We start from the raw sequence: 19,673 nt of genomic DNA on the forward strand, positions 1-19,673 counted from the left end.
GTTCATCAGAGGATGGAGATGGATGGCAGGAGAGAGATCACTTGATCATTGCCTGTTAGGTTCACTCCCTCTGGGGCACCTGGCATTGGCCACTGTCAGTAGACAGATACTGGGCTAGATGGACCTTTGGTCTGACCCGGTATTGCCATTCTTATGTTCTTATTGGGCAATAAAAGAGATAAGAGAACCACCACCCAATTTTGCATAGAGCCTGAGCTGATGGCCCTGCCCCACAGGTAAGATAAATTGAGGATCCCATCAGGGTTTAAATGTGTGCTAGGATCCTGGGCATCAAAACATACATGGCAATGCACATGGCCCCCCAGCAGAAGGGTAATGCGAGGGACTTTACCAGTGGGAATTTAGGCTCCTACAGGGTTAGGCAGCAGCTGAGTGGGGATTTTGAGGATATAAATTTTGGATTTTGTTACCTAAAGTTGCAATTAGGCACCTAAATCCTTTGTGGATCTAGCCCTTTGTATATTTCTGTTGCTAGTGAGGGGTTTTGAGCATTACTTTGTGGACATGAGTATACAAGGGCTGCCATAGAGGTACCTGCTACGTGTAGTAGGACTTTGATTTTACTGTTGCAGCCATGATCCTGCAACAGGATCCTCATGGGCAGACCCTTATACCTGACTGGCAGCAATACAAACCTTCCAGCACTGGAAGAAAGTCCAATTAAGATGGTATTTTATACCACTGTCCAGAGGGAAAGATCTAAATCATTTTTGAAAATGTTTATTATTTCTTAGTCTTCAAATCTGATTTTTATTGGTGACACACTGTGAGCCTTTGAAAGTCTATTCATACGCTGTTGGGACTTTTTTTGATTTCTTTTGCCTTGTGATACATACAATTGCATAAGAAAAAGACTATGCATTGATTTCTGTTTGTAAGAAATCAACATACTGTTCTATTATTTTCTTTGGCCACTCTATACGAAGTTTTTGTAATTGTTATTTTTGATCAAATTGAAAAAAAAAACATTTTTAATATTGAGAGTTAGATCAAGGGTAAAATACTGAAAAGATGCCTAAGTCCCATTGACTTTTAATGAGACTTAGACTTCTAAGGGCCAGATATTCAAAGGTATTTAGGCACCTAAATAGGCAGATAGGGGCCTAGTGGGATTTGCAAACTGCCTGTGCATCAATTGGTTGACTCCAAAGTGCCTGCTTAGGAGCTTTTGAAAATCCCACTAGGCACTTATCTGAATCTTTAGGCACTGTCCCTGTGCATCAGTAGGTCACAGCTAAGGATGCCAAATTCAGGACAGACCACTAAGAAACAAGGCAGGCTCACCCCAAACTGGTGGTTTTCTATCATAGATTATACCAAGTCAGTAACAAGAGTGAACTTCTGTATCACCACACTGGTTACAACAAGTCAAAAACGCAGTCTCCTTAGGCATTCCAGCCTTTGGCTCACTGCCCAGACACTAGACTTTATGATGAGTGGTTACTGAAAACCAATTTCATCAGGTATAGGGGCCTTCCAATCCCAAGGGACCAGCCACCTAGCCAGGCCAATATATAACTCAGATCTTATCCAATGATGACAGTGATGCCAGTCTTTTAGTAAAACTAAAAACTAAAGGGTTAATAATAAAAGAAGAGAAAAGAGTTAAAATGGTTAACAGATCATATACCTACAAGTGATTGCAAAGTCCTCATATCAGGTTTGCAGCAGTGATGGAATAAACTGCTAGCTTGCAAAAGTCTCTCTGGAATCACCCAAATGAACTGTGGGTCATCAGTCCTTGTTTAGAACTTCCTTCTTAGAAATCCAGTCCAGAGAAATGAAGCAGGAAATGAAGATGGAGATGCATCCGGTGCTTTTTAAATCTTCTGCCATGTGCATGGAATTTTACTGTCTCAAACAAAGCCCACAGTCCAGGTGCATGGAAAATTACTGGCCCAAGATGGAGTTCAGTGTCACATGACCATATCACATGCCTTTATATGCTTTGATGACTCACAGGGGCAGCCATTGCCCATATTCTTTCTCAGACATCCACAGGAAAAGCTTACCAGGCTGAATGAATTTCTTCAGTGACCCATTGTGAGCTGGGTGTTCTTAATGGGCCATCAGCACATAGCAGTCTGGCCCTAATATAACATTCTGTGTGGAAAGTGTTACCCGGAACACAACAGATATGTAAAATGCAGGTACATAGCCAAAATCATAATTTCACATTAAAAGATTATACGTGGATTTAACCAGGATAGTCATGCTTAGCAAATCATTACTTTTCCATTGACACCTTACATGACGTACTTTGTACAAGATTTGTTGCAATCATATAACAGTGGTAATATCAATGATATAAATTATCATATTCAATCATACAGCATCACAATCATCTAAATACCTTAGAAAATGTGGCCCTCAGTGCCTAAGTCACTTTTGAAAATGGGATCTAGGCTCCAAAGTTACTTAGGCACTTTTGAAAATTTTATCATGAAGCTTAAGTCTCTCCCCAAGTACACAGCTGCACTGTCCCCAGAGGAGCCCTATTCACCCACAGCTCTTGTGGGGGTGTAATTTCCAGCACCCCTCTTTAGGGTACAGCTTACTTTCCCAGAATTGTGTTGGCTCATCTCTCTTGGCTTATTAGTTATTAGGAACAAAGCCAGTGCTCCTCCTGCTCTCCATCCCACTACATCCTTTCTCTTGGAGTGGGGGATAAGTAACAGCCATACAATCCCTGCTCTCCCTTGCACACATGATGCAGGGAGTGCTAATGCAGCCACACATGGTCCTTGGGAGCTCCTACTCTCCAGTATTGGCCTTCCATGGACTGGGCCACCATCTGACCCTTAGAAATGGAAAGAGAGAATTGCGTAAGCACTCTTGGTGTCATATGCACACACTTTATGAATAACAGAGGCATGGGACCAGCACTGAGAGAGAATATTCTAAGAAAAATGAATCACGCGTTATATTTTCCTGGTAGAAGTGGAGTAGGCAGAACAAAAAAGCATATTGATGAACATAGCAATTAAGGAAAAGAAAGCAGCTTATTGGAAATGTGAAACACCGTATTAAAAGAGGAGGATAATGAAAACTAAACAGAAATGAAAAGACTACATTGGACTGTAAAAAAAGAAATCAAAGACTACAAAGGAACCAGGAAGACATATTTTAAATATATAGGAGGCAAATCATCTGGCAAGTCTGGTGCTTCAAGCAATTAGGGGCACAAGAGGGAAGTTGGTGACAAGTGTTTATATTAATATTACTAAGTGCTCAATGAAATCTTTGCTTTCATTTTAAAAAGAGAAGCTGATTATCACTGCTTGAAGGCTAGAATGAAGAGCTATTGTAATATGAAATAATACAAAACCAAAGTTCCAAACTCTGATCTTATTTACACCAGTTTTACATGGGTGTAATCTTATTGAGTTCCATTGAGTTAATTCAGATTTACACTAGCATCAGATCTAAACCAGAATCAATGGTATGTATACGGTGCAGTTGCGTAGAAACATGTTAGCTCTGCTCAAGCTATCAGGCTAAAAGTAATAATGTAAGGGGTTGCTTGTGCTAGCTGCCCGAGTACTTACAAAAGGGTGGTCTGCATGGGTTTGTACTCTGGCAGCTAATCCAGCTGCATTGTAGACTTACCTTGTGTATGTAGGTGATGGGAACTGGAAATTAGGGGGTCAGTAGTCCCAGGTTCTATTTCTGTCTCTGTTATTCAGTAAGGGCTAAATGTCACCCACCTTTTTGTGGGTTCACACAGAGGTGCACATGACCAACCACCCCATGTTGTGCTGCCTCTGCAATGGTTGTCCCTCTGGGATGGACTATTCACACCTTGTTTCCTTTGAAGAATAATCCTCTGGAGAAGGAGGAGAGCTCATGTTCCCCCACCACTCTCTGCACTGCCCAGCATACTATTGGGCGCAGGGTACACCATCCTACTGGGGCTTATAATGGAAAGTATTAGATAACCTTAAATATATGTGTCCAATACCAGTTTGTCTATAATAATCTGAGAGTTTCATACATAAATACAAAAATAGAGGAGACTCTCTTTTTCCTGGGGTTTTTCATTGGAAGTGTTTTTTCGTGTTGGTTTCATTGTATATAATGCAAAATAATATGATAGAGCCAATTCAAAGTAAGCCATGAAAATGAGTACCCTACAGACCAGAGTTGGAAAATGCTCAGTACTCTCTACTGAGGCCAGATTCTCAAAAGATCTCAGCTGCCATTTAGGCATATAAATGAAGAAGCTGGGCTTTTAAAAGTGTTCTGCATTCTGCAGCTCCTTTTTGCCCTCAGTGGCAGCTGTTGGTTGCTGTGCTCTTTTGACAATCTGAGCCTACAACTCCAATTTTCTGAAAGGGATCAAACATCCAAAAATGTTGGCAAAGAGGAGCTGGGGATCAGCACGGAACAATGTATGGAACTCTCAGTGCCTCCGAGGTGCCAGTAGAGGGAAAGGGTTTTGGAATATGTGTAGGATCTTTTGGGAAATCATTAACATGAGTTTCTCTGACCTCTCAAGTAGTTCCACAAAAAGGAAACAAGCAGCATAACTTAGCTTTCTCCAAATAGCTATAAAACAGTGTCAGACTGACTGCAATTTCCACGTTTCTATTGACAAAGAAACCTGACCTTTGGTATTCTCAGAATGCCACATCTGAAACTATCCATCAGAGATTACCAGAATGTCATCCATCCCTTATCAGATTTCAACCTTTCAAGTGCGATAGATGGGATCTGCAAAACAAATAAATGCATTATATAGGTTGAGCCAGTTGCACTAGTGGCTGACCAAAATTTTCTACTCCCGGTGGCCTAAGTCCTCTTTCTCCTGGAATTTCTAAACAAGGCCTATTTGCTATGACTGGACCAGAATTCTTTCAACTTTTTCATTGGGGAGTTCTCCTTCTCGAACTTGTGTTCCTCACTTTGTGAAACCCAGCTCCTCTTCATCATCTCAGAAATGAAAGGCTAAACATAAACCTGAAACCAAAACATACTGCAGACTAGATTTCTCCTCAGATAACAGAGCCAAACCTCAAAAAGAAATTGAGGAGCCTACTTTTCCCTCTTTGAAAACTCTTACTTTGATGATTTAAGCTATCTTTTCCAATTCAAATACCTAGGCAATATAGTGGACCTGATTCACTGCATATTAAACATGACAGAATTTCCACAACGTCCTTCTCAGATGGATGCTTTCAAAAGGAAAAGGAACGAGGAGAAGGCAGAGTTTCTCATTCCAGACTGTGGACTTGGAGTGGCTAAAGCTAAACGAGAGATACATCAAGAGAAGCTCTTTATAATTATACCCAGTCCAACCAGTGCTTGAACTGGCTCAGCCTGCAGTGGCATGGCAAGCTGGTGCTTCTTTGAAGGCTGCCATTGTGTGCTCTGGAATCTGTTTTCATTTAAAAAAATAGTAAGTCTCCAGCAGATATGGTTGTGGAAAAAAAATCTGAATCTTAACTGAGAGCAAATAATGCACTGTTGTTTGTCTGACTTTGTAAGAAGCCTAGAATAATAGCCGAGAGGTCTAAACTACCTCATCCTACAATCCTTCCCCACATCTGTCCCATGAGCCAACAGGCCTGAGGGAAGGAGCAGAACCCAAGGAAGCAACAGGCACCACTAAAGGAATACTAACTCTGCAGAGCCCAGTGGGGAGTCCATCTCCTACTGAGAAGGAGTCAAACCTAAATATCTGTACTGCACCAAACAGGAACCAAACCCAAGGAACCCAGCAGAGCACATGTGTGTATGCAATCGGTGCTGCTTAAAGGAGCCCATCAGAACATCCCAATTTGACCCCTGAGTCTAATAGGCCAAAGTGCTATATTTTCACCTGGTCCTACTAACCAAATCCACTTTTCTTCACCTAATTCAGGGCCACTCATAATCCAAGAAGATTCTTATTCCATTTTTGTAGAGAAGACACTTAAGTATTTGGGGCCAGACTTACCAGTACACTCCAACTGCTTTATGTTGCTCCAGCTGAAAATGCAAAGCAGCTGAAAATCCAGCTCCTAGGTTCATTTTGAAAGGCAGTCCGTATCACTGTTCTTTAATATTATGTCAGAATCCTACAATGAGCACCAAACAGACAGAACTCTGTGCCCACCGGAGTTCATTGCAGGATCAGGACTTTTGTGTTTCTCTTCTAAATCCTCTTACTCCTAAGTAGTTGTTTATATTTTTAATATGTTTTCCTGCCCGGTGCTCCAAATGTTGGAGGATATTATTCGCTGCTGGCTACTTCCTAACTGTCCTAGACCAGATAAGTGGATCCCAACTTATAAGAGAGAAAATTACAGGTTAAAACAATAATTGTCTCTCTTACCTATTACTCTGTGGTGTGGAGATAGGACGGCCAGAGATTTGTTACACAGCTTTATGATTCTCAGTTTAATTGAAATTGTTATTCTCTTTTTTTAGTGCAGCCTGCTTTCAGTGGGGAAAAACATGACTGAGCACTACTTGTGCTGCAGAGTTGCTACAGCTGAACTCCTTCCAAAATTAGTCCAGTTCTGAAGACTAGTTCTGCTTGATACTCCCAGAGAAATACCTATAAAAATAAACCTTGGCAAGGTTTTCTCTTCAATTACTTTATTAAGAGACAAGTTTAGGGATGTGAGTTCTGCAATTTCCAGACAATTACAATCCTGTGGTTTTTGTTATACTCCCTCTGAGGATTTTTTTTTTTAGCAAAGACTGTTGTGAATTTAAAAAGTAGAGTTAATACAATCTGACAATTAGCGATCCTTTCAGCCTTGTAAAATTGATATTTTTTCCATGCAGGTGTATCTTAAAGGAACTAAAAGTGACAATTTAAATTCCTTATGCCTAAAGCAATGTCTTTAAATTAAGGGTCTCATTTAAGTAAAAGTAAAACTATTTAAAAATAGCATCAACTGTTGCATATGACTTTTATTGGGGAATCTGCCGAATTTTACAATAGAATCTAAATGTAAAATAAAATTTAAAAAAGCCAAAGTGTTTTAGAAAAAAAAAGGCAGTAGAAAGTATCAGTGGTAAATGTTTTCTTTATTAAAGATATTTTGTGGGATACCAAAAGGCCTGCTGAAAATGGGATGCCCTATAAATAAAGGGCCGGATTTTGCCATTGATTTCAATAAGGCGCCTTGCAGAGTAAGGTATTACTCAATCTGAGTAAGAATGGAACAATCTGGGCCTCAAAACTTTACCAGGTAAATTGAACCTTTAGGGTCAGCCCTGTTAAGGGCTTGTCTACACTTACAGTGCTGCAGCGGCGCAGTTGCACTACTGCATCTGTGCCACTGTAGCGCTTAATGAAGACTCTGCCTATGCCATTGGGAGAACTTCTCCCATTGGAGTAGGTACTCCACCTCCCTGAGAGACAGTAGCTATATTGATGGGTGAAGCCCTCCCATCAACATAGCGCTGTCTACACCAGGATTAGGTCATTATAACTGTGGTGCTCAGGAGCGTGGATTTTCCACACTCTCAAGGGACATAGTTATACTGACATACATGTATAGTGTAGACCAAGGCTTCGATTCAATCTAGCCCAGAGATCGGCAACCTTTGCCACACAGCTACCTAGGGTAAGCACCCTGGCAGGCTAGGCCAGTTTGTTTATCTGCCGCATCCACAGGTTTGGACGATCGTGGATCCCACTGGCCGTGGTTCGCCACTCCATGCCAATGGGGGCTGTGGGAAGTAGCGTGGGCTGAGAGATGTGCTGGTCGCCATTTCCTACGGCCCCCATTTGCCTGGAGTGGCAAACTGTGGCCAGTGGAAGCCGCAATTGGCAGAACCTGCGGAACATAACAGGAAAGCAAATTAAATATAAGTCAGTTTTCCATATGTATATAAATGTTACATAGCCTAAGGATGCATTACTTATTGCACCCTACTCCTTTATGGCACATATCAGTCTTTTAAGAAGGATCTTTAGGCGGATGCTGGCCAGGGAAATCCTGATAGTTTGACTCCAATGAAGTCATTCGGATCAAGATCTCTGGTCCAAATTCTGTCCTCTTCTATACTGATGTAAATCTGATAAACATCTTTATGGAAATGTTGTTGGCTACGTTCTGATAAATAGAAGTGGTGACCTCAGATGACCGTCTCATCTCCAACCTTGGGGCCTCTCATACCCAACTGGACAAGTAGACAGACACCATTCCCCATGTAAAGTTCAAGAGGAACTTGGAAATTAATTGTTAAAAGTGAAAATACATAAATACCCACATAAATATTTGGATTCTGTTATAAAAATAACTCTTTAAACTGATCAGCAAGATAAGTTGGTCACTGACCCTATGGCAAAGGCAAATGAATTCCTAATTTAAGACAAAAAAGTTCCATTTGTTTTTAGAGATTGTATTTTCACCTATGTCAGATTAAAAGTGAAATGTTTATATTTTTCATTTAATATTTTCCACATCTTTGTATACCATTTATTCAGGTGGAATGTAATTTAACTGAACACTTGACTTGGGTGCCGTGAAATACAGCATCATGAACACAGAGCAGTAAAGAACATACCAATATAGTTTTGTGCCATGTAGGGTACAACTAATCTCCATAATCCAGATTTTCAATTAACGATTTTGCGAATTTCAAATTGCATCAGACCTGCACATTGTAAAAACTGACAGCATTTATATGTGCAGGATGCTGCCTTCAAAGAGATGAGTATGCCAGGAGATTGGTAATCTGTGCTTCAGCTCTGAAGAATAGCATAAATCATGCAAGAGTTTGAGAATATACAATAAAATATTCCTTGCTACAAATTCAAGAATACGTGTGAGTCCATCTTTAGTGCTGTGCAGGGGATTTACGCACGTGATTCACAAATGTATTCCTTACAATAAAATTCAGCAATTTTGTTTTTTGTGGTAACATAGCCATGTAGTAGCAGCTAGGAGCAAGTACATCTTTACTCTACTATGGCATTTAAATTTCTGGATAAAAAAAAAGTGACTGCTACAGTGTTCTGACTAATTTTTTTAGAAAGTTCCATTTGTTTTAACTGAAGAATCCATCGCTCCTATGGATTTCATGGAATCATAGACTCAGCCATATGTGGGGTTACTATGCCAAGAAACTGAGAGACACAGCATCAGCTCAGAGGGAAAATTATCCAGGAGACTGGCAGTTCCTCTCCTTGATGATGCCAAAGATCCATGGGCTATGTAGATTGTACTCCCTGCTCCTTAGTTTCTGGAGAGGGAGATTGGACAGAAACTCCCTGAGCTGGTCCTTGTGGAATTTCCTGGGCATCTTGTATATAAATAACTAATTTAATAAAATTGTCACTCTGCTGGGGCTCCCCCCTTGCCTTTTGACTCTGGTTCTTTTTCAACAGTTTGTTAGGAGGTAAATAATGATCTGAGTAAATATGATTAAAATTACAATAAGTAATTCTGTATCAGACATAAGTCAGACTCCAGACACTGTGTTTTGTTAGGGGGCAGGAGAGCGAAGGAACCTGAGTATCTGCAGTTTCTAATCTTCTTTTAAACATTCCAGATGGTGTGAGTGAAATCTTTTAATTCCCCAATGAAATGGTTTATTTACATCAGAGCTCCGCATAACAGACACAGAAATGCTGAATTGAGGGAGAGGGTCATTATGATAGAGTGAGAGACCCTAAGGCTGACTCACCACTCTGTGCACTGTGGAAGTGTCCCACATGGGGCAAATTGATGAGGTAATAGTTTAAGTACTCAATGATTAATTGGCTGGGTGATTCATCTTGTCAGCTGGAAACAGTTAAAGGAGAGGCAGGAGGAGGTGGTGGGAGGGGGTGAAGAGAGGAGTTCAAGATTACAGAGAGCTGTGTGGCCTACCCCCTTCTGTCCCATGCTTTGGTAGTTGGCAAAGACTTGGGAAAAAGCCTTATGCTGTGTGTAACATTTATAAATCATGCTGTAAATAAAGTTGTGACGCATGACTAGAAAGGGTTAAACAACTTGCAGGCTGAATGACCTAAAGCTCACCTTTAAAGTCATGTTAGAAAGGTATGCAAATGATAATTAGGGCCATTCTTGCTAAATAGGCTAGAACTTTGAAATGCAAACCCATGTTGTTAGAAGTAATACTAATTTTGTGTATCTTAGATGCTACCCATAAAGGGACAGTTCCAAACTGTTACTGAAACTATTGATTCAGAGATCAAAAGGGAATATTCACATTTGGATAAATCTTGGGTGAAATAATGTCATTGTATATATGTCTCTTTGAAGTTTGTAATAGACTGCCTAATGCCCTATGTTAATTTATGTAAATAATTATTGGTGGTGTTTAGAAAGCAAAAGGTTACATCAAAAGCCTATTGTTTAACCAGGACTGTATGTTCAAGAGAATGCTAGAACACTATGTAAAAAACTCCTTGGATCCTGATTCCGTTATCTCAGATCTGCTTAGGCTTCATCAGGGGAAGTTTGAGTCACAAGACCAGTTATGCTGGTGCACCCTGAATATGATATTTGGACATTGGACTATAACCTATGAACTATTTCTGAAAGAACACTTTGCAACTACAAAGCTCCCCATCTCTGCTATGAATCTGCACCTCAGTGAATTAAACTCATGTTTGTATGTATATTGATCTTTTAACCATAGTCTCTCTCTTTTGTGTTTTAATACATTTTAGTTTAATTAATAAGAATTGGCTGTAGTGTGTATTTGGGTAAGATCTGGAATATTCAATAACCTGGGAGGTCATGTGTCCGATCCTTTGGGATTGGTAGAACCTTTTCTTTTATATGATGAAATTGGATTTTCAGAAATGTTCATCATATTTGAGGTGAGTAACTGGATGAAGGCCTGAGGCTGGATCACTTTAAGGAAACTGTGTTTTTTGGACTTCTGAGTAACCAGTGAGGTTTTATGCTGGCTTGGTAAATCTAAGTATTGGAATATCCACCAGCTTTATGAGGATTGTCTGCCCCATTCTTTGCAGTTCACCCTAACTGAGTGACCACATCTGGCTCCCTACTAGGACCCCAGTCACAAAAGTACTTGGTGTTGAATGTGCCAGTGGTGCACATGAAGGCTGTTTGCAATAAGAAACCAGGGTGAGGGATCCCTGTCCTTTGGCAGTCATTAAGAGATGAGCTTCAAATAAACATTATGAGAGATGCCTCTGTGAATATCTTCAGCATGGCTGGGTAAGAGTGGGAGTTGTGGTAATTATTCTCTTACCACTGACATATTGTAATGCAAGTTGAACAGGATTTTTTTTTAAAAAGACCCTAAGGCAGATCTGAATTAAAACTTGTATAAAGCACATGGATGCTATAGTAAGGGAACAAAAATAAATGTCTAAAAGCACTGATTCCCCTCTTCAGTTGCATCATTCAATGTTTCAGCTTTGCAACTGGTAAGAAACACATACTGTCGTACATACATTTCTTCTATCGGCTGTGAAGACTCCAATACCCAACCCCATTAAGTCCTCCATGGTGTCTCTTCCTTTTCAAGTCTTCTAGGGAGGAGTATGCTACCCAGTATACTAAATATCCCCAAACTCCTTCTCAGCTGTGCTGTATTTGTACTGGCTAGTTCTCTAATAACCGTATCTCTTAGGATCAGAAGTCCCAATGTTCGCTCACCCCATCTTGAATCTTTGAGTGGGCTGCATGGTAAGGTCACTACCTCCAAGTCCTCAACATGTCTCTTTTGGATGATGGGAGGTGGCTGTCTATCCAGAGAACGTTATTGTTATGCTGCTGCTGAAAATCCAAGTGCCCTGAAATCTTCCTCTCGTTTTCTTAGCTGGGAGCTAAAATCTTCCTAGCAGCTTTGCAAGTCATTCTGGTTGTCTAAATAAAGATGTGCAGCCTCCTGCTCCCTAGAGGAGATCTTTGATACATTGAGATTAAAGAAGTAGCTTTACCATTGACATCTCTCCCAAAATTTAAACATGCAAAGATCCAAGGAAACAGGGTGGGATAGCATCTGACTCCAAATGATAGTGGGGCACTGCAATCTAGTAAGCACTTCCTATCTCCTTCCAGAAAATCTGCTCAGATAAGGATCCAGGGCCTGTTAGGGAGAAGTACTTGATAGGCTCAGAGATTCCAGTATTGATGGCAGGATTCAGAGCCAAATATGTTTGGACAGCAATTAGAAGAATTTTCACTACTCAAATGAAGCTGATATTTGGCCTGTTTGGGATATTTTATGCAGTTCACATCTCCTTCATTTACCCTAGACACTGTTTGCTACCTCTAAGCTGTACTATGAATATATGTGTGATGCATGTATGAGAAGGACCTGTTCCTAACAATTTTTCCCCTTGTTTGAATATAGCAGGAGGAGAGTTGAGGGTTTCTGAATGGCTTGTACTTTTCTGAGAGGCTTAACATTGATCAAAAGCAAGAGAAGTGAGACAAAATTGGGTGCCCACTAAAATTCCCCATGCTTTGTATATGATGGTACTGTAGATTTCCCCTGACACTGCCTAGTTATGTTACACACCAGTAATTCAATTACTCATTATTATGTTTGCAGTACTAGCTACAACATGCTTGGCCCTTTCCAAGCTTAGATAAAAGACCATCCTTGCCCCAAACAATGTACAATTTGAGCATGCATTCACTCACGCATTGACTGAGTTCTCAATGAGTTCAATGAGAGTGTGAAACAATTCCATAATAGGGGTCCCAGACCATGGGTTGGAAAGGAAAAACAAACTGGAAGTAAAGTGGAGGTTTGAGCAAAATACTTTTTCTACATCATATTTCATGTACATAAGATGAACTTTGGAGAAATCTGATTGATAAGCATTTTACCCTTCTGAGGTGTTGCAGACCAATTGAAAAATGAACACCATCAAAATCCATTTCTAGCAAATTGATTAAATTATTCTTTTTTGTGCACTGTATTTTCATGCAGCTTATTCAACCAGTAGGAGAAAACTTCAATCTCCCTGGTCACTCAATAGCAGACCTAAAAGTGGCAATTCTTCAACAAAAAAACTTCAAAAAGAGACTCCAACATGAAACTGAAGAACTGCAATTAATTTGCAAACTGGATACCATCATATTAGGCCCGAATAAAGACTGGGAGTGGTTGGGTTATTACAAAACCTAAACCTAATTTCCCCATTCTATTTTCCCCCTACTGTTATTCACACCTTCTTGTCTACTGTCTGAAATGGGCTACTCTCATTACCACTTCAAAAGTTATTTTTCCTCCCTTGGTATCCTGCTGTTAATTGAGTTGTCTCATTAGACTGACCTTACACTTGGTAAGGCAACTCTCATCCTTTCATGTATTTATACCTGCTCCTGTATTTTCCACTCCATGCATCTGATGAAGTGGGTTCTAGACCATGAAAGCTTATGCCCAAATAAATTTGTTAGTCTCTAAGGTGCCACAAGAACTCCTCATTGTTTTTGCTGATGCAGACTAACATGGATACCACTCTGAAACTTTTCAGTGTATTACTTTTATTCTTGAAAGTAAAAGGAAAGCTAATAAATAATGTCAAAGTTTAAAGTATACTACTAATGGTCTTTGTATTTTTGTACTGTGTGTATTAATAGCTAATCAGATGTGCTCCGGATACTAGGTAAAACTCCAGAGGAAGCTGCAGATTCTGCTCTTCACTATATGGAGAAGAGAGTCCATGGACGGGGAGGAGTTATAGTTATCAGCAAAACTGGAGAATGGACAGCACGATTCACCACCAAGCGGATGGCGTGGGGAGCCATAAAGGAAGGTGTGTTAATGTATGGCCTAAATCCAGGAGAAATAATTCAAGAAATAATTAAACCCTCCAAATAAACTTTTGGGGGGAGGGGATTTTTACAATGGATGTTATTAGTTTGTGCTACATGATTCCTAATGAAGGGTGTATGTATCTGGCATCTTTGGACTAACTTACTTCATATTCAAGAAGATTCATAAAACATGACTCTATTACCTTTAATAAAGATAGTTTTCCAAAGGCATTGTATCTGGTTATTTCAGAACTTTGAGAATATGCTAAATGCTACATGGAGTCAGTGTTCCAGAGGAGTGGTGTTTCATGCAAAATTCAATATCTCAACTGCAGTGAACAAACAAACAAAATGTATATGGTATTGTATGTTTCAGCTGCAACATCCACATCCAGCTTGGGTTATTTCAGTAATGTGTGTGATTTTTTTTCCTTTTGCTCTCTAAATGTATCATGTATTGATTGTTGTGCATTTTCAGAAAATTGTAATAACATGGAAAAGTTAAGCTTTCAATCAAGTTTATCCAACTAAGTCTTAATAGCAGTCTCACAAGCATATTTTAATATATTGTTTTAAATACTTACCCCAAAAATTCAGAAAGCAGTGGAAATACTTTTATGCCTTCCAAAATAAGCTATAGACTTTATTTTCTTCTTCATTTGAAAGATTGAAATATCTATTTGTTAAAGCACCTCTATGGTCCTTTCATTAATTCCTCCCAAACCCAGTAAAACACATGCTTTCAAGTAAACTGTCCCAAATAAACCACTTTCTGTTAAAGACTGCATTGCTCTCTTCAAGCAGTCAAAACAATGTGGGATTAAAATCTGTTCCACATAATGTACAAAATTCAGCATTTAAAAACTAGCTTCACACATATAATTGCATCAATACCTCCTTATAACAGAAACCTTCATGGGAAAAAGAGCAAAGCACAGACTCTATTTGTTCATCTCACATAAAATTTCCTTTTGGTCTGTGCAGTCTATATATCTTCACAGCCTGCACTGCAGTGTGTTTTTTTTCACTGAAGAATTATCTGTCTTACCCAGTAATGAGGTGCACTTTCATAAGTATATTATATAGATTTTTGTAACACCATTTCATTGGTTTTGTAATCTTTTTTTCCTAAGAGCAGTCACCTTTGTACAGAAATGTCCAATACTTTGGACTACAGAAATGTTATGAGGCATTCAAGTTTCTTCTATGATCCTCCATACTGTAGAGTTTGAAATGTTGCCATATCTTACTGGTTATGTCTTGCCTCCCCACGGATGTTTTCCATAAACACTGACAGATATGATAAAAAAGAAACATTTTGCTGCAAGTCTTGGATCACCTAAAAATAAATTAGCAATCAGATGCTGTCATTTGTACTTCAGTTTTTTTCCTAAATTGAATAGCTGTGATGTCAGCCACAGCAATATAGAGGTGACTTATTCAAATAATCTTGGACAGCAGCAAACACAAATTTAGCGTGTGTTGTTTTATTTTTGCCACACCAACTTCAAAGATATAGAGGAGATAAACAGTTGTGGGGTGGGCACACTGGCTGTACACAACAAAGACACATAATTTCATTTTGTGCTCACTTTCATACAAACTCTTTCCTAAAACATTTTTCAGAATTAAACATGGTAATACAATTTTAAAAAAATAAGTAACAGCAGAGTGAAATAAATTAAGAGGCATAGGTAATGGAGAAAGAGATGTTTTCAGTCAAGAAGTGAAAAAAGACAGTCAGTGAACTAGAGAGATAGTGAACACTGCACCGAAAAGAAACAGCTGCAGAGAGCTTTTCCACTAAGAATATCAAGATAGGATGGGAAAACAAAGGGAAGGCCAATACTCAGCTGGGAGAGGAACAGAAAAAGACAAAGTTTTTGAGGTATCTTCAGGATTGTGTGAACTGCTTGAAATGAACCACAAAGTTTCCCAGAATTAGCACTGGGTTGTGTTTGACTGTCAGTGGATTGCTCAAATTTTGTTTGCATCTACAAAGTGTCTGTAGAAGCTTTTTGCTAATATTTCATATCTGTTAAGGCTGAAGATCCGTACTATTTGTACTCCTACTTCAAATAGTACCTCCAGCTCTCACCACAGTATTGGTTGCTTATCTATAGTAAGACACACACTAAAGGAGTTATTTAAAATAGAGCAAATTTTACTAGATATTTGCGTGCGTTTAGTGAAAATATCCTGTCAGGAGCTCACTGCTAGTCTAACAGTTTCCTGTCAGGAACTCCAGGATCCACTATAAGGTGTGTAGCAAAGAGTCCAGACATCAGTGGCTACAGGTGGAATGGGGAGACAGGAAATGTTCTGAAAAAAGCCAGGTTAACTACATTAATGTTACACACTCCCCCAGGCTGGAGGAGGTGCCTTGTGTATTTCAGGAGAAATTCTCTCTCTGCAGGGAAGCTGTTTCAGACACACTATTGGGGCTCCCCAAGAGCTGAGATCATAAAGTCCTGCTTCAAGCCCAGCTCTGCTGTTGCTGCCAGCCATGTCCCCTCTTTCCCCCACTGCTCCTCTCCCTGTAAGACTCCCTGCTGCTGCATGCAGGAAATGTGAGGTGCTGTACACTTAGCCAGGCCATTAGTCCAATTTTAAACTTGACAGTCCTGTGGGGTTTTTTTTAAGTTTTGTCTCCTATCCAGTACTGGCATAAAATCAGATGTGTTTTTGTCTGGTGTTAGACACAGAGAATGCCATTTTGAAGAATGAGGAGTATTTGTGGCACCTTAGACACTAACAAATTTATTTGAGCATAATCTTTCATGGGCTAACGCCTACTTCATTGGATGCATGCAGTAGAAAATACAAGTAGGAAGATATATATACACAGAGACCATGAAAAAATGGGTGTTGCCATACCAACTATAACAAGAGTAATCAATTAAGGTGGGCTATTATCAGCAGGAGAAAAAAAACTTTTGTAGTGATAATCAGGATGGCCCATTTCTCTGTGTATATATATCTTCCTACTGTATTTTCAACTGCATGCGTCCGATGAAGTGGGGTTTAGCTCACGAAAGCTTATGCTCAAATAAATGTGTTAGTCTCTAAGGTGCCACAAGTACTCCTGTTCTTTTTGCTGATATAGACTAACACGGCTGCTGCTCTGAAACCTGTCACCATTTTGAAGAGTTCACCATTCCACCCCCATTGGTGTGATGTCATGCCAGCAGGGGGACGCAGATTGGGGTGGACCAGTGCCATTCCTGGAAGTACCTGGAGGCTGGTATTTTAAAGACGTGTGAGTGGCCACCCCGTGTACACTTTACACACCCTTCTAAAGGTCATCAAACCAGAAATGGTGTGAGACCCTCTACCCACATACTCACCCTGATCTCTCTGGTCTCCAGCCATGGACTGGAACATCTCAGCAGAGACCAGGAGTGTGTAATGACAGAACACCTCACTCTTATTTTTGTTAAGTCTCTCTATTTACCAAGGAGACTCAGAATCTGCTAGAGAGCCAATGAGAAGACAGTGGAAATCAAGCAACTTCTGGGGGAAACAGAGCTAAAGCAGGGCTGATTTTCCTCTTCTATCTTTATATCTATGAAATGCATTGATATAATTAGAGTATATTTCATGATCAAACCTGGCTCACTGAGTAATAGAGGATTAGTCCCCTGGCAAAAATCCTATAGTATCTTCTTAAAGTTGTTTGGAAAACTTTGTCATGAAAGAGGGGAGCTGTTGTATGAATTTAGATGAAATAAATGTGCCAAGCATGTTACTATAACCCAGTCACTGTCCAACATTGAACAGTGTTAAACAAGGTTCGTGGTTTGGTACCAGGAGACTTCAGTCAGCTTAGTACCATGGCTACCACACCATTAACAATTCTTTTAACCTTTAATTAAAGATAAAGAAAAGAAGGAAAAACAGCTAAAATATTTGAAATGTAAAGTATTAAATAAGGTTTTTATTTTCATATTTTTGTTCCCTTTCCCCTTAGCAGAAGGGAACTTTTACAAGGAAATCTCCTCTTGTTTGACCATCTTTTAGATGGTATTAAAGACACCTGAGAAACTATATGTACCACCCTGGTACCTCAATAGGCAATACCACCATTCTCAGGTATTGATTCAAGGGGTTTAAATCAAAGAACTTTATTCGAGGTGTGAGGGTAAGAGAAGATATAAAGGGGACAACAGAATAAACTTGAGAAAGACAATTTATAAATTAACAGTATTAGTAAGACTCTTTGCAGGATGTCGTAGCAACAATCCCAACCTCAGACTGCCTCTGGTAGCTGTGAGTAGCTTGATGTGCTGTAGCCAATTCTCTCCCCTCATCCCCTACTTCTGTAGGCCACTGATACCTTCTCCAAAGATTCAGCGCAAAGGCAGCTTCAAGCCAGCCAACGGCTTAGAGGCAGTGGGTGGAGCTAAGGTGGAAGACAACAGAGACAGCATGGCTTGGACAGTATACATTGTATATGGCTGCATTATCTTATATTTATTATTTGTCAGTTACTATAAACAGATGTAAAAATAAATAATTTTCTATGTAAGTAAGGACTTACGTAGGCTTTGCAACATTTTCTATCATCTTTAGTATTTTGAAGGTATACTACTTTGTATTTCATATTTGGGTATTTGGCTGTTTAGCTTTTGTGTTTTTATTTTATTTCTTCAATCACTATTTCAGTATAGTACAGTATCTATTTAAACAAATTAAAACCAAATTTATTTTTCCCAGAAATAAATGAAATCTGTCCCAACTAGAGATGGGTATGAATCAAAAATCTCATCTAAACTTCCACAACTTTCTGGAGTTTGAAGTGCAGATGCAAATTTTGCAGCTTAGGATCATTTGTAGTCCTTAAAGGAAAAAGAAACCTAATATATAGGTAAAACCCTGCTTTCTCTATTGTCCTCTTTTTACTTATCTAAGGCTGCAGCCAAAGACGTGTTAGTTACATGCATCATTGTACAGTCTCACTTATCTGTAAGAATTGTAAACTGCATCCAATTACACTTACTGGTTAGCCCTGTAGAACCCATTCGACTACTGAGAACGGAGATGGATTCCTCTGTGGTTCACGCATCACTAGGAGGATAAATGTTTAAGTTCCAATTACAGGATTGGTTTCTATCTTCATTTTGTCTTGTGTTTTTTCATTAATGAAAAATCAGGAGCACGGGTGTAACTGAGAGCAGGTTTTGACCTATAGAAACTTAATTGTAGGAGATAACACAAGAGCCAGTAAGAACACACCTTCATTTGCAATTCCCAGTTAGAGTTTTAAGATTTAGAGATTTAAGATTGTAATGCAACATGGCAAAGTGATTCAAGAACCCCTTAATGACAGAGGGCAGGGGGTTGCAGGAATGTTCTGTTTCTAGGCTGTACATTCTGGTTCACCAAAGAATATGTTGTGAAATGTATGTACAGATATTATGTAAGGAGTTAGGTATATATACTGAAAATCTGCTCTAAATTCTGTATCGAGGCAGAGTTGACAAACAGGTTTTTTTGTCAGACACCCAATGTTTATTCACTGGCTTCTCTGTTGAAATGTAAATTAAGTATTGTTTCATTCATAATGGATCATCCATCTAAGATCAATGCAATGGATTTTAAGAACTTCAGAAGGGAACTAACAGGTATAGAAACACTGTGGTGGAAGAGAATCTTATCTGGAGATACACTTCAAAGGTTTCCTGGCCTATGTTTGGGTCACAAAGAAGACACTCCATCACCCTGCACCTAGAAACTAACTGACAGTGCATTTATAGTCACGAAAACAAGATCATAACCAGCCTTGGCTAGAAAAGAAGACTGGGTGAAATATGATTTCTTTAAGCAGGAGGTTTGCCTGTTGTCTCTATAAAGTGTGTTATGATTTTGTTTTATATGTAATCATTGGTCTATTATCATTACTCACCATTCCTTGAACCTTTGTTAATAAACTTATCCTTGTTTTCATGATAAATA

At 39.4% G+C, this 19,673-nt stretch overlaps 1 protein-coding gene across 1 annotated transcript in view; it reads left to right on the forward strand.

The window, feature by feature from the left end:
- The window catches only part of LOC116834330 (isoaspartyl peptidase/L-asparaginase-like), a 225,575-nt gene extending 211,793 nt beyond the window's left edge, over nucleotides 1–13,782 (forward strand). Inside the window, exon 7 of the mRNA XM_032796331.1 lies at nucleotides 13,568–13,782. Coding sequence (XP_032652222.1) covers nucleotides 13,568–13,782 — 215 coding nt within the window. The remainder of the gene's footprint in view (nucleotides 1–13,567) is intronic.
- The last annotated feature ends 5,891 nt before the right edge of the window (nucleotides 13,783–19,673 follow it).

Source organism: Chelonoidis abingdonii, chromosome 3, assembly GCF_003597395.2.
Source record: "Chelonoidis abingdonii isolate Lonesome George chromosome 3, CheloAbing_2.0, whole genome shotgun sequence".
NCBI classification, from domain to species: domain Eukaryota; kingdom Metazoa; phylum Chordata; order Testudines; family Testudinidae; genus Chelonoidis; species Chelonoidis abingdonii.